Genomic DNA, 12,706 nt, shown 5'->3' with positions numbered 1-12,706 from the left:
ACAGTGTCTGCAACAAAAAAAGCTCTTTCACAACTTTCAATAAGAGACTCTCAGTCACAGACTCTGTGAACTTGCCCATACTCTTTCATAAAATAGAAATACCTAGAAAGAAATAGACTCAAAAACATGAATGAAATTACATATTGTAAAACAAGACTAAGAAATCACTGGTCAAGACAGACATATACTAAGAAGTCAGACCTCCTCCTCATCTGTGAGTTGGGCTTGGGCTGCATATTTGCTTAGTTGTTAATGTATGTGAAAAGTAGCCTATTAAAAAGTGAGTATTTGCATAAATTGGAAAACTTCTCAGCTGTTTGGACTGCTATCAAAAGAATAACAGTCTAGTGGAAAAAGAAAACATGGTTTTGAATACAATTATTCACAGCCTGTTAGTGCGCTCTTTTTTCCTTGTATTTTATGTATTCAGAAGTACTTAGGTTTGTTTGCCAGAAGAAYACTTACCTGGGATTCTTACTCCAGATGTGAATGAGTTTGAGCAGAAAAGTTGGAGAATACTGACTYTCCGAAGCCAATCTGCAGACCTAAAGGAGATAAAAAACAGATGCCAATGCAACACAAGTAAAGCCATTTAAAAACTTCATCTCTAACAAAGACCTATTTTATAGGTCTTTATAATTAATTCTATAGTTTACCTTTTCTATAAAATAGTTTCATCCTTTTTTTCCCAACTTCTTCAATATCTGCCAAATTACTCTTCTTAGATCATCTCACTCCTATTTATACACTACTCCAGCTATCACTTTTGCTCTTCCCATGAAGCCTCACATTTGCTACAGAGACTTAGCAAACTCTCCCTGACATACCTATGAAATCTCAAGCACAGCACCCAAAACTCACTTCTCCCAAATTTCCTATGCCCTGACTGCAGAAGCTGGTCTGTACTTCCATGGCCTCACTGCTATGAAAGCACCCTCTGTGCTCTGGAAGAGATTGGAATACTGTACTGCACTCCATGAAAGGGATCTCCTAGCCAGGATGGTGCATGTGGGTTTTGGACTAGCTCAGTATGCTCAAGGCCTGACCATAACAGAAAAGATGGCAGGTCTGACCATCATAACCAAGACCTTAGAAATCTTCTTCTCCTGTCCCAAAGGCCAGTAATATCATTGCCCTGCATAAAACAGACATTTCCTGAATGATATACAATGAAGAGTAAACCACTAATCCAATCCTGCAGGAATGCTGCTGTGAAGGTTGATGATATTGAGCCTTCGCTGCAAAATCCTGGGCTATGAAGAATAGCAAATTCCAATTCCAGGTACAACAGACTTAAAACAATGTCACCTCTCCATGAGTTCTTACATACCTCAGTTCTATAGAATTTAAACAGGAAAGCACACAAGTCTATACGATCCTTTTGCCAAAACCAAATCTTCATGGAGTTCACCAGTAGAGACTCCAGAGGGAGCTTCTGGATTGTACTACCATCCAAGCTTCAAAGCTAGCCATCTTCCCAGTATATGCTGTCCATATATAGGCATTCTAACTATTTAGTAACAATAGTCCCTTTTGTTCAAAGTTACTCAGCATTTGCAAACACAATGCTTCCCCAGTGCTTCCCCGACTTAAAGCCGGAACTGTTGTGGGACTGCGATACATTGTCACTGTTTTTTCCCACACAGCACTCTGGCTCTAACAAGACTCAGTGGACAGAGCAAGAATACAYACCTCCCTGTTGCTCAGCCCAGTGAAATACAGTTACATGCACTAGTACTATTTTATCTACTGTTTGTCCACATATACATACTACACATCACATACTGTTACTGGTRGAGCACAGAAACAGTGTAGGAGTAAACAAACACAATGTCTAGAGAAGCAGCTCTGTGGTTTCGCAGACCCTACCATGCTCTTTAACAAGTTTTTCGGCTGAAAAGAAGTTGGACATTCGGATACCTCAAAAGACTCCATGGTAAGAGCATTCTTCGAGTCAGCCCCTCTTACTCAGTTAACTTTTGCATGGAGACAACTGCTTTTAGAGCAGAGACGAGCCAGCAGCTGGTACAGGCACCCCCTGACAACCACAGAGCCAGTRCACTGACAAAGACAGCACAATTTAATTTTAAATACTGTATTCTCTCTCCATCTCACAATAGTGTATTTTCCAAGCTCAGAGATGATCTGAGTTTCTCTGATAAAGGCTATAACTCTTGGCTTTATCACTGTGCTCACATGGAACTCTCAGCAGGCAGGCACAAGACCACATAGCCCATTGACTGATGCTGCTGGGTCCCTCCTTTCCTGCTGCAACATTTGCTTCTGGAGTCCCCTACCACAGGCCCAACAGCTTCACACAGMAAAGCAGCAAAGTGCACCTAGAAATGACTCGTATTATTTAGCTTCCCTGAGGCATCTGGGGAAGAYGTCTGCTTTTGTGGTTAAAGAACAAAGAAATGGCATCCATTTTATTTAGATGAATTAATTTGTCCTTTAAACTGTGACTTGATTATTCCAGGACTAATCAGATATGAGCCAAGAAACTGGCCTTGCACAGACACATTGGGATGCCAGAATCTGTCCAAGGCCACATCCAATATAGTGACATACTATGCTGACATGAYGGACTCCGGTACAGCTGGAATTTTTGCATGGTACATGTTCCATGCAAGTTATTTTGAAAAGCAAGAAATTCTTACCTGAGGCCACACCACAGCATGGAAAACTGCATCAATCTCTTCCACAGTAAAGCTGTAGGTCTCATAATCAGAAAAGAACTCTGCCACAAGCTTGAGACCAAGACGTCTCAAATTCTTCAGTGGATTAATCAACCTTGGTTGAACCTGTCAAAAAAATAAGAAAAACAAAAACCCCAACCCAGTAAGACCTTTGCAGAACAACTAATTACTTGCTCTGAAATTAAATACAGGAATTCATTGACCACAGATAGATCCTTTTCAGAAACTTCTTGTAACTTGTTCACAGTAGCAATCTACATCTCAGAATTGACCTAAATTTTTCTGAGAGGTGCCTGCCTGTTCCTGCATTGAGCCAGTTGCACAGGACTGACTCCTTCAGCTTATAAAAATCCATGCTGACAGTTTTAAGACAGTAACATCTGCCCCATTTGGACACAATGCAGGAAGCTACACCAGAGTTACATTTCCAGCCCTGACACTTAAACAATTCTGTTTTACATTTCGAAGGACTCAAATCAGCTCTCCAAAGTGAAAYTGTACTTGTATGGAAATTCATGCACTGCTGCATTCTGCTGCTCTCCCTGAGAGGAGTTTTGACCTGAGTAACCTAAATTATTTCCATACCGTGCAATGCAGCTCAGAGCACAAGCACATGAAGGAGCTCCACAGTGCAGAGGTACTGAACTTCAGCCTCAGAAACAACAAAGCCACATCAGAGCAAATAAAAGCCACTACTCCAATACTGAGGCTGTTTTGGCCCCCCAGTTCATATCATGATCCACCACACAGAATCCAAAATCACAGGTAAAAAAAAAAAAAAAAAGAGGAGATGCTGGAAAAGAAACCAATCANGATGCTGGAAAAGAAACCAATCATGCCCTTGCACAGGAACTCCCAAGCTCTGCTGAAGGTGTACTAATGGAGTGCCATCAGCTTCCAGGCAGSAAATGAAATGTTTGAAATCCCAAAGAAAGGGCAAATCAGGTTACTATTGCTAATGGCGACCTCCAAGTGAAATARTTTTGGGTTTCCCTCCATTCAATCACCATAAGAGTTCTCTGAGATCAAGCGTTTGAGAGGACAAAGAAACTCAATACTGAACACAATCAGTAGGAAATGGTAAATTAATAACTTGTCTTGAAGTGGTCAAAGTTGATGTTTAACTCTCCAGGCAGTATCAGTCTGCAATAAATTACTCTCAAGTTCCAAGAATGTCTTCTAATCATTAGTCAAGATAAACAGATTTCTCACACTCTTCCTTGAGATTTTAACAGCCCCTGGGCTAATGAAGTGCTAAATTAAGTTCAGACAAATGACAGACTGTCACTCCTGACATTACACAACCATGACAGGATTACTGTAGCAACATTGGCAAAATGCAGCTATCCTAGCAGGTAATGAAGAAGTTTTTAGAACTCCTGTCTCCTGTCCTCATGAAAATACGTAGGCATATGCAATCCACTGCTTAAATCAGACTGTGGGATGCTGATGTTCTCAAATTTGCTCATCCTCTTCATAAATTAATACAGTTACAGGGTTCTGTGCAGCCYGCAGCCAACTATGAGGTCTTGGATACTGCCTATTGCAAGGACTTGCTTTGTTTGATTAATTTTTTTTCAAAGGAAGTTCTAACCTCAAATGCTCGCAGCTGGGTCTTGGCAAGAACACGCTCATGGTGACAAAACATTCATTCCCACTTGCTCAGTCCATCACTTTGTCATTCATTTCCACACCACAATGACTGTGCAGTTTGCTCGTTTCCCACTAATATATGAACAGACCCTGMACCAGATAGAAAAGCCTGGCTCAGTGTTACAGGTTCAGGTTCTGAGCAGGTGGAAACAGACTCTCAAGGCAGCTGGACTAGAGCTCAGGGATCTGCTTTCCCACACACAGGGCAGCCATAAGCCAACATGCCCCACCTTCAGGTGCAATCAATCTTTAACAGGATCTTCTCCTCACCCTGACCACTTCTGCATGTACAGCCATTGCTCAGCAAGGCAAAAAACATTTGCAAAGCTCTGCAGACACCCGGCTAAGACCCAAATTGTGACACTGGATTAGTACGATTACTGATACAGAGCTGAAGATGCTTCTAGTGTGCTGAAAGCATCGCTGGTAGCCATATCCTTCGACAGAGGACAGTCAGGGTAGATAACTGCTGTGATCATCCACTGTGCTGAGCTCCCCAAGGTCTCGAACTGCAACAAAACACTTCATGGACAAGTTTYGCTCTAATGTCTTCAGACGAGGAACTTTAAACCTCTCCTTCCCCTGCTCTAATGTTTTCTCCTTGCAGCCAAGAAACTCCATCTTTAAGGCAAATTTCAACTTCCAGCCATAAAATCTTGTTACATCTTTACAACAGAACGCTTAGCTCTCTCTCATGCCCATCTCTCCACAAAACACACAGAAACAATGCAGGGATCACCTCCAACTTTCTTCTGGGTAACTAAAACGAAAACATAGTTCAAATCAGCTTTCTAAATACATTAACTGCCTGCACTGCTTGAACCCTGCTGCATTTTCAGACAAGCATCACTGGCCTCTATTTTGACAGTCATCTAATTACTAAGCTTCACTACACAATGGCATTCAACTTATCTTTACTGAATCAGTAAAGCTGTGTTTATATGTGTAAGCTAAGAGGAGGTGGAGAGACAGAAATTCCATTTACATTTTTGTATATTGTTTGCATATACTGTACCTTCTCTCTTTGCTGGAGGATAGAGGACACCACAGCAGTCATACAGAGCAGAATCTGTAGAATTTCAGGCAGGTATTGCTGGATCAAATGTCCCATGTTTTTCAACACAACTTCAAGACCGTTGAAGAGGCTATGCTGACGCCCAAGAGGCAGGACTTTAGCTAAATCCAGCTCTGACATACTTTGAAGAACTGCAGTGTGGCAAGGCCCTGTGATAGGCAAAGGGACAGCAATTATCTAGGGTGGCACCACAAAGACACCCACTACCAAGGATAACTTYTCAGTGAAAAACAGTGTAATTTGGCCCTAAATTACAGATCCTCACAGTTGGCTTTTTAAACAAGAACAGCTCTGTCTCCATCTCTGTGACACTCAGATGTCTCCCACTGCTTCAGAATCAGAGCACTTTACAAACTCTGTTTACTGCCATGATACTCAGGCTAACCTATGATGCCAACCACTGCTCATCCTGACCTGCTACAGCTTACTTGCACAGCTGTGGCAAGTTGTTCAGTTTCCTGACCTCGGACACGTAAAACAGAGCAATTGTGCTTTGCAATGAAAAACTCAGGGGAAACCTAGTAAACCAAGGGTTTACTTTCATCCTTTCAAGGTGTGGTTATGAGACAAACTGAAGTACATAATAGTACTAAGAATATTTATCCTCCCACATCTCTACAGGTCAGGAAGTACCACACCCCCAGTTTCTATGGCCTACCTACCATTACTGAATTGCTTCACAGCTTCCAAGAGTAGATCCAAGAACATCCGTATCTCTTCTGGCAGTGAGCCAGCCAGAAATCGCAGAACGATTGACATGCGAGTGCTTGCTGAAGACTTGCCCTGTGTTTTGCTCCCTGTTTTGTTTCTCATTCTGCCATAGAGAATCCTTCAAGAATCAAAAAGAGGTTGCATTAGCTTTCAGCAAGCCATCAGTTTTCCAAACTCTTATACGCAGTAAAAACTCAATTGAAAAATATTCTCTTGTGAGAAGCTGAGTGAAAGTTCTCCTTTCAGGGTCTCCATTGAACTACTACAAATTGCCCAAAAGCATCTTAGTGAAAGATCACCTTCTGCTACAATGGATGCCCTGCTGGAAACTTCAGGTATAAAACTGGTTACCTGTAGGGCAATTTGCATCACAGCAAATAGCTGGCAATACTCAGCGAACTGAAACATCCTCACACTTCTCTSTAATCCTTAGTAGAAACAGTATGTACCAAAACACWGWYTTTAAAGAAAACATCATTTGCATAATACATTAGATAAATAYGTTAATMAGGAAACCATACAGAATATCACAARGTCATCAAACTATASCATTAACCACAGGTTTATCTCAACTGTTTAAAATRAGAAACAGSAGCTTTACATCCCTGCTCAAGGTACTCTGYCATGAAGCTTTTGAACTCACACTTCAGAACACACCTCATAAGAACAGGGATGAGATCTGGTCGATGCTCTGTTTTTACCACTGTGGTCTCCTCAGAAATACTGAAATGGACTATCTCTTCCTTAAAGCTCTTGTCCTCCAGTAGCCTCTGCAAGTTCTCCCTGAGAGTAATAAACATTATATAAAGGCAGTTAGGGTTATAAAAATAGACAGGCACACAGATGCATCTATATCTAATTACCTAACTATCTGTCTTTACTGTAAACAAAATATTAAAGTACTATTTTCTCACCTTGTAATAAAAAAATATTTAAAGAGTCAGCAAGTTCAAGCTAATTATGTAGACAAGTAAGTCCTGGACATATTCCAGAGAGATCATTTAATCACAAACTACAGTTTTATGCTGTCACTTTCWCTGGGAGGTTATAAATCATCAGTAGAAAAGACATCTTTGAAAATGATGGAACTACTATCAGTACTGASAGTATTTTGGGACAGAATGGAAGTGTTGCTATTTTTCTCTGAACAAAAAAGAGACACTGACCAACCTCAAGACGTTATTTCCTATCAGCAAACATAGAGCTGGCTAAAATTGAACTTTACATCTATGTCTTCAACAAATAAAGGACCACAAATACAAATGACCCCAAAACAGGCTTCGGATATGACAGCAGGCTCATTCACCCATGCTAAAATAATGGAGAAGSTTTTACCTGTATGGCAGTAGATGAGGATGCTTGTATGTCATTATACAGTCAAGAGCTATTYTCTGTACATTCTGGTCTCGATGAGACAGTAACTGCAAAAAACCAAAGAAAGAAAATTAGTCTCTATTTAGAAGGTAGATGTGCTTACTGGAAATAGTGAAACAACTGAAGACCACAAGCTCAAGCTGGTTTTGGACCAACTTATTCAAATGGAAACAGAATGTATGCATTTCCAGTATAAAGTGAAGACGTACATGCACAACTGGCACTCATAAAAAGTGGGCACGATTGTTGATGGTTCATATATACTTATCCTTCCTGTCTGCATAGGATAGTTATAATACTTGCTTTTTGATAGTATTTTTTTGAACAATACAAATTTGCATTTATCTCCAAAACCAGTTACTAGCTGTGTATCTGAGAAGACTGGATTAAAAAGCAGACTAYCCAAAGCATTCCAAGATACCTGTATTTCTTTCCTGTGACAAACACAAATTACTCAAAAGACYTGATAAGCAAAGTCTCACTGAGATTTGCTCTCCCTTGAAGGTGACTATTCATAATCTAGGCATTGAACAACAYCAACTAGTGGTCACAGCACCAAGACTATCTGAGTTCAAGAAATGTTTGCACARTGCACTCAGGCACATGGTTTGATTCTTGGGGTGTCCTGTGCAAGGYCAGAACTGGACTYGATGATCCTGATAGGTCCCTTCCAACTCAGCATATTCTGTGATTTTAAGATTCATTAAGATAGGAAAAAGAATTTAAGAAACACAGATCACTTCCCCAAGCAGCATCTTTATAATTTCTTCAGTCTCCTACCAAATTAACACAGGCAAGTGTCATCAAAGGTCACTTTGCCATGATGTCCCTATGCCAGATGGACACACCAGCCGTGACAATGCATATACTAAGACACAGAAATGCAAACAGTAAGTGATGAAGTAATCTTTCTTCTTGTGCCAGGCTGTTCTTCCCACAGTTATTTGACCTTTACACGRCTGTCCAATATTTTACTAAGAACACAGGCAAGCAAATACATGGATCAACTCTTTTTCTAAGCAGTACTTCAAGACAGACTGAAACAGAGTGGATGTTTATTAGAGAGTCTCAAATTCAGGGACTAAGGAATGGAGCTTTCAGCACCCACAGGCTCAGATGGGAACAACAAGAGGAAACCCCTAATGACATGAAAAAATCCAGAAACTGCAATCCAATGCCACCCTGTAAAATTAAAAAAACAAAATCCTTTTAAGGATTCTAAGATAAAGACATAGAATCCCTCTTCAAATTCATACTTTTGACAATTCCTTGAGGGAAATCCTCACAAAAGAATCAAATTGAATATTTGTCAAGAAGAAATTCCTTACTCGTTTTTTTCTTGATGATCTCTTGTACATACTGACCATACTCTTAGTACACAAAAAAACTACAGGACGAAGAAAAATCTCTTTGGTCTTCCCCAAGCTTTGCATTCTAAATSCTCTTTCAGATCCTGCTGGAAGTAGAAGTGAAACAGATTTCCTCTGCAGCCACTCCTCCACCTTGCCAAAGACTACTTGTCTGCTGTCAGGCCTGCTTGCAGGTGCCACTCGGGGCAAACTAAGTCACGTATCTTAAGCAGGTCTTTGCTAAAGGGGCTCATTTCAGAAAGCCCCCTCAAGGACAGCTCCTTTTCAGCTATCACAGTTGAGTTCAGAAAACGACAGGTTTCTGGAGTAACTGACACTGTATCAAAAAAGAAAGAATTCATTTATTAGTAGCAATACTAAAAGTCAGCAAACAGCCTCACCTGGGTATATAAGGCATTCAACTTCTGCTCCAGATACAAWGCACGAGGATTTGAGAATTTTGAGAAAACTTGCAAGTGGGCTATTAGTTGCCTGTAAAACAAAACAATTATTTTTTTTAAATGTCCAGGAAACAAACAAATGGGGAACTTTAATTAAAATTCATGAACAAGAAAGAAAACAAAACACAATACAAGAGAATTCCAAGCTTCAGCACTATTTCAGACACAGCAAGAGGTGTCCTGTTTCCTCRCCTCAGCAGTTCCTTTCAGCTGTCTGTTCACTACATGGAGAAAGCCTTTTCCTCAGTAACAGTAGATAGGCTCATTTTTTTCATGGGAAAGGTGTACAGTCAGGTACTTCTCTCTCCCAGCCCACCATGGAACATCAAAATTCTGTATTTATCTCTTTGCTTATTCACTTGTTCTTAACTAAGCCCATGTTGTTCCTACCAGTGTGAAAAGCTGCATTCAGCCACAGACTGTACTGGACTTACACTGGCTGCAAGGACAGGTGGGATTCAGTTCTCCTAGGAGTGCAGTGTCACCTCATACCTGCCCCACCTGCCCTTCGTGGGAAGGGACAGAGATGACCAGATTAAGGAAGGTGTGAGATCTCCTCTACCATATGTGCTGCAGTTCTGGTAGAAGCTGTCCTTTCAGCTGCTCCTCCTGCTAGTTTACCCTGAATTCTCCAAACACTTGAGCTGGGCCACCCTCCTCCATGGCTGGGCACAGCCAAGAAAAGAGTAGGACGCCTTCCAGGAACCCCACAAGGAGCTTGGGACAGGTCCACATCCTCCTGCTGCCTCAGCCAGACCTCATGGCACACAGGGTGCAGTGTCACCAGGGAGCCCTCCCATGGCACAGGGCTGACCTGGGGAAGGGAGGTCACTTCTGAACTCATTAACACAACCCCGGTAAATCTTTTATGCCTTTGTTACAGCTAATGTTTCCACTTAACTGCACGGACATTTTGAGATGGAGGCTGGGAAAACACAAAATATCTTGGACTGTCACTATATTTTAATTGTTGATAACCTGCAAACACAAGCCAGAATCTGGGGGAAAATGAAACACCCATAGGACACCTAGGATTCAATGACACTTTAGGTCACATATCAAACACTTGTCCCAACATATAAGGTGACATTTTGAAATTCTCTGCCATTACAAGGGCCATTCTTTGCAAAAAAGGTGTCAGAATATATATCTCTGTGATGCATTTGCAAGGGCTATTTGACAGAGGTCATCAYTGGGGAGAATGAATACAAAGAGCCACTTTCCCCATGTATTCAGCACTGCAACAGTGACCTTACAGCAATATGCAGCTTCAGTCTACCAAATAAAAATCTTGGTCCCTAAGAAGACAAGATTTGTAACAGGCAGGAAACAGCAGAATCCCAATATTAAAATAACTAAACAACAGTCTCATTTTTTGAAGTGYCAGGCAATGCTCACCATTTTCAAAGACTAACAGATATACACAGAGAAACCAGGGAATTCAGGTACAAGAGTCTACAAAAACTTCAGAATACTACACATTTTTTGCTCAAAGTAAAACACACCAGACTGTCAGCAGGTAATGAGATAATGATAAAACCTGGGCAATGTATTTGGATTTTTAATACTGTGCAGGCAGAATTTCTGACTTGTAATCCACTGAGAAACGATGAAGCACAAGCAAAAGAAGAAAAAACAATATATAAATAATATATATAAAAACACAGCTTGTATCTCTATGTGAGCTGCTGAATCTGCCTTTCCATGAAAGACCTAGCAATTGAAACTAAAAATACTTACTTAGCAGCAGCTCTTCTTGTTTTCTTTTTCGGTAGTCCTACACTAATTGGTTCCCCTTCCTCCTTTTCATCTTCCTCCTCCTCCTCCTCCTCCTCCATAGCAACATCATTCACCTCTTCAGTGGGTATTTCTTTTTGTGCTATGGTACCACTAGTTTTCCTTCTGAGATCCTGAGATGGAGCCACTAAGGAATCTGCCGGGTAGTACTCATTTCTGTGTTTAAAAAAGAAGGAAGGAATTATGAAGCATAACATTTTCCATGGTTTCAGGGCAACAACAACTAAAAACCTCACAATCCACTGTTCTAACCATGAATGGCACTGTGTCTTGGGACACTATATGGCTAAACTTCCCAAAGAAGCATATTTCAGCAAGTATATCCTTCTTTGCCTACACTTTGCAGAGATACCAGGTAGCAACCAAATCCACTAGAGGAGGCTGAAGGTACCTGGTGGAGATGAGGAGAGACATGAATCACTCCATTACTAGAGGTCTGTAAAGAGCTTACACTGAGGACATGAGGATTGTGTTTGCCATAGTGGGCAGATGAACAGTGAGGAYGGCAGTGTGAAAGTGAAGAAATCAACCTACTACAGTATGGCTGGATTTTACCAGGCAGGCTAGCCAAACAAGCTTTATAATGCAGAAAAGGAATATCCAAAACCTTCTCCTGCCATGAGATCACATCTATCCCATGTGCATCATACTGTCTGATATGTGCACACATATGTGAGCACACCACTGCTTTCCTTCAGAAGCRGGAATTTGAATCAGCGTCTAACAAGATCAGTACTTTCCCCATCTTGGGCGAAAACACTTTGGTATTTTGTGATTCCAAATTAAAATATATTTTCATTTAAAAAAGGAAGAACTTTATTTCCACTGAAATCACTCCCCAGTTGAGTAATGAGGCTGTCACAGTGGCAAGTCAATAAATGAGAGACGGAGCAGTAAAGATGTACTGCAAGTTTCATTTCAGCCTGCTTCGTTTCTAACAGAATCCACATTCCAATTAAAATGTTATCTTCACTGGAAACAGATATGTCATCAGCCACGCATTCAAGAAATAAAGTCTGTAATGGGATAGCCAATCTTAAAGCTCAGCAGCACATGGAAAGCAGAGTATCCTCTCAACTAAAAAATAAATGTTACTTACCGAATGAATCTCAAAAGAAGTGGGGAAAGTTCCCTCGACCGAGGCTCCACTCGGTCTGGAAACTTTTCCAATGCTTTCCACAGTAGGAAACGGTAGTTTGTGTGGTCCAGCCGTTCACTGCAATCTGTTCTACTCGTCAGCTGTTCCAGAAAGACAGCCCCCACCCCTCCTTCTGGCATCTTCTCACTTTCTGTTTCAGCAATACTCTCCTCCTGTTCATCTAGCTCGTTCTGTAGCTCCATTTCTATAGAAAAGATAAGAAAATCTTTTTCAGTTTACTTCATAATCATYAGTAGCAAGGGATCCAACCCCCATTACAACAGTAACACATTTGGTGACGTGCACCTGTTAAGATCCAACTGTATTTAACACTGACCTGAAAGAYATGCATTGCTTATAAAGCATTCTAGGATGCCTTAAGACCCGGGCACTTCTCAGTTGGGCTCAGTTYCCTCAAATAATAGAGAAGTTCACAAATTGCTGCATAC

At 41.0% G+C, this 12,706-nt stretch overlaps 1 protein-coding gene across 1 annotated transcript in view; it reads right to left on the bottom strand.

The window, feature by feature from the left end:
• Positions 1-12,706, bottom strand: part of UTP20 (UTP20 small subunit processome component) — a 64,815-nt gene that overhangs the window by 27,678 nt on the left and 24,431 nt on the right. Inside the window, exons 21-29 of the mRNA XM_057386152.1 lie at positions 12,219-12,462; positions 11,063-11,275; positions 9,263-9,353; positions 7,474-7,559; positions 6,796-6,921; positions 6,090-6,256; positions 5,368-5,576; positions 2,661-2,804; positions 466-545 (exon numbers count right to left, since the gene is read on the bottom strand). Of these exons, the coding sequence (XP_057242135.1) occupies positions 466-545; positions 2,661-2,804; positions 5,368-5,576; positions 6,090-6,256; positions 6,796-6,921; positions 7,474-7,559; positions 9,263-9,353; positions 11,063-11,275; positions 12,219-12,462 (1,360 nt within the window). The remainder of the gene's footprint in view (positions 1-465; positions 546-2,660; positions 2,805-5,367; positions 5,577-6,089; positions 6,257-6,795; positions 6,922-7,473; positions 7,560-9,262; positions 9,354-11,062; positions 11,276-12,218; positions 12,463-12,706) is intronic.

Source organism: Malurus melanocephalus, unplaced genomic scaffold (genome assembly GCF_030028575.1).
Source record: "Malurus melanocephalus ecotype Western Australia unplaced genomic scaffold, MMel_1.1 scaffold_16, whole genome shotgun sequence".
In the NCBI taxonomy this organism is placed as follows: Eukaryota; Metazoa; Chordata; class Aves; order Passeriformes; family Maluridae; genus Malurus; species Malurus melanocephalus.
Note: the sequence above shows the minus strand (reverse complement) of the source record. Positions and strands in the feature narration are given on the sequence as shown.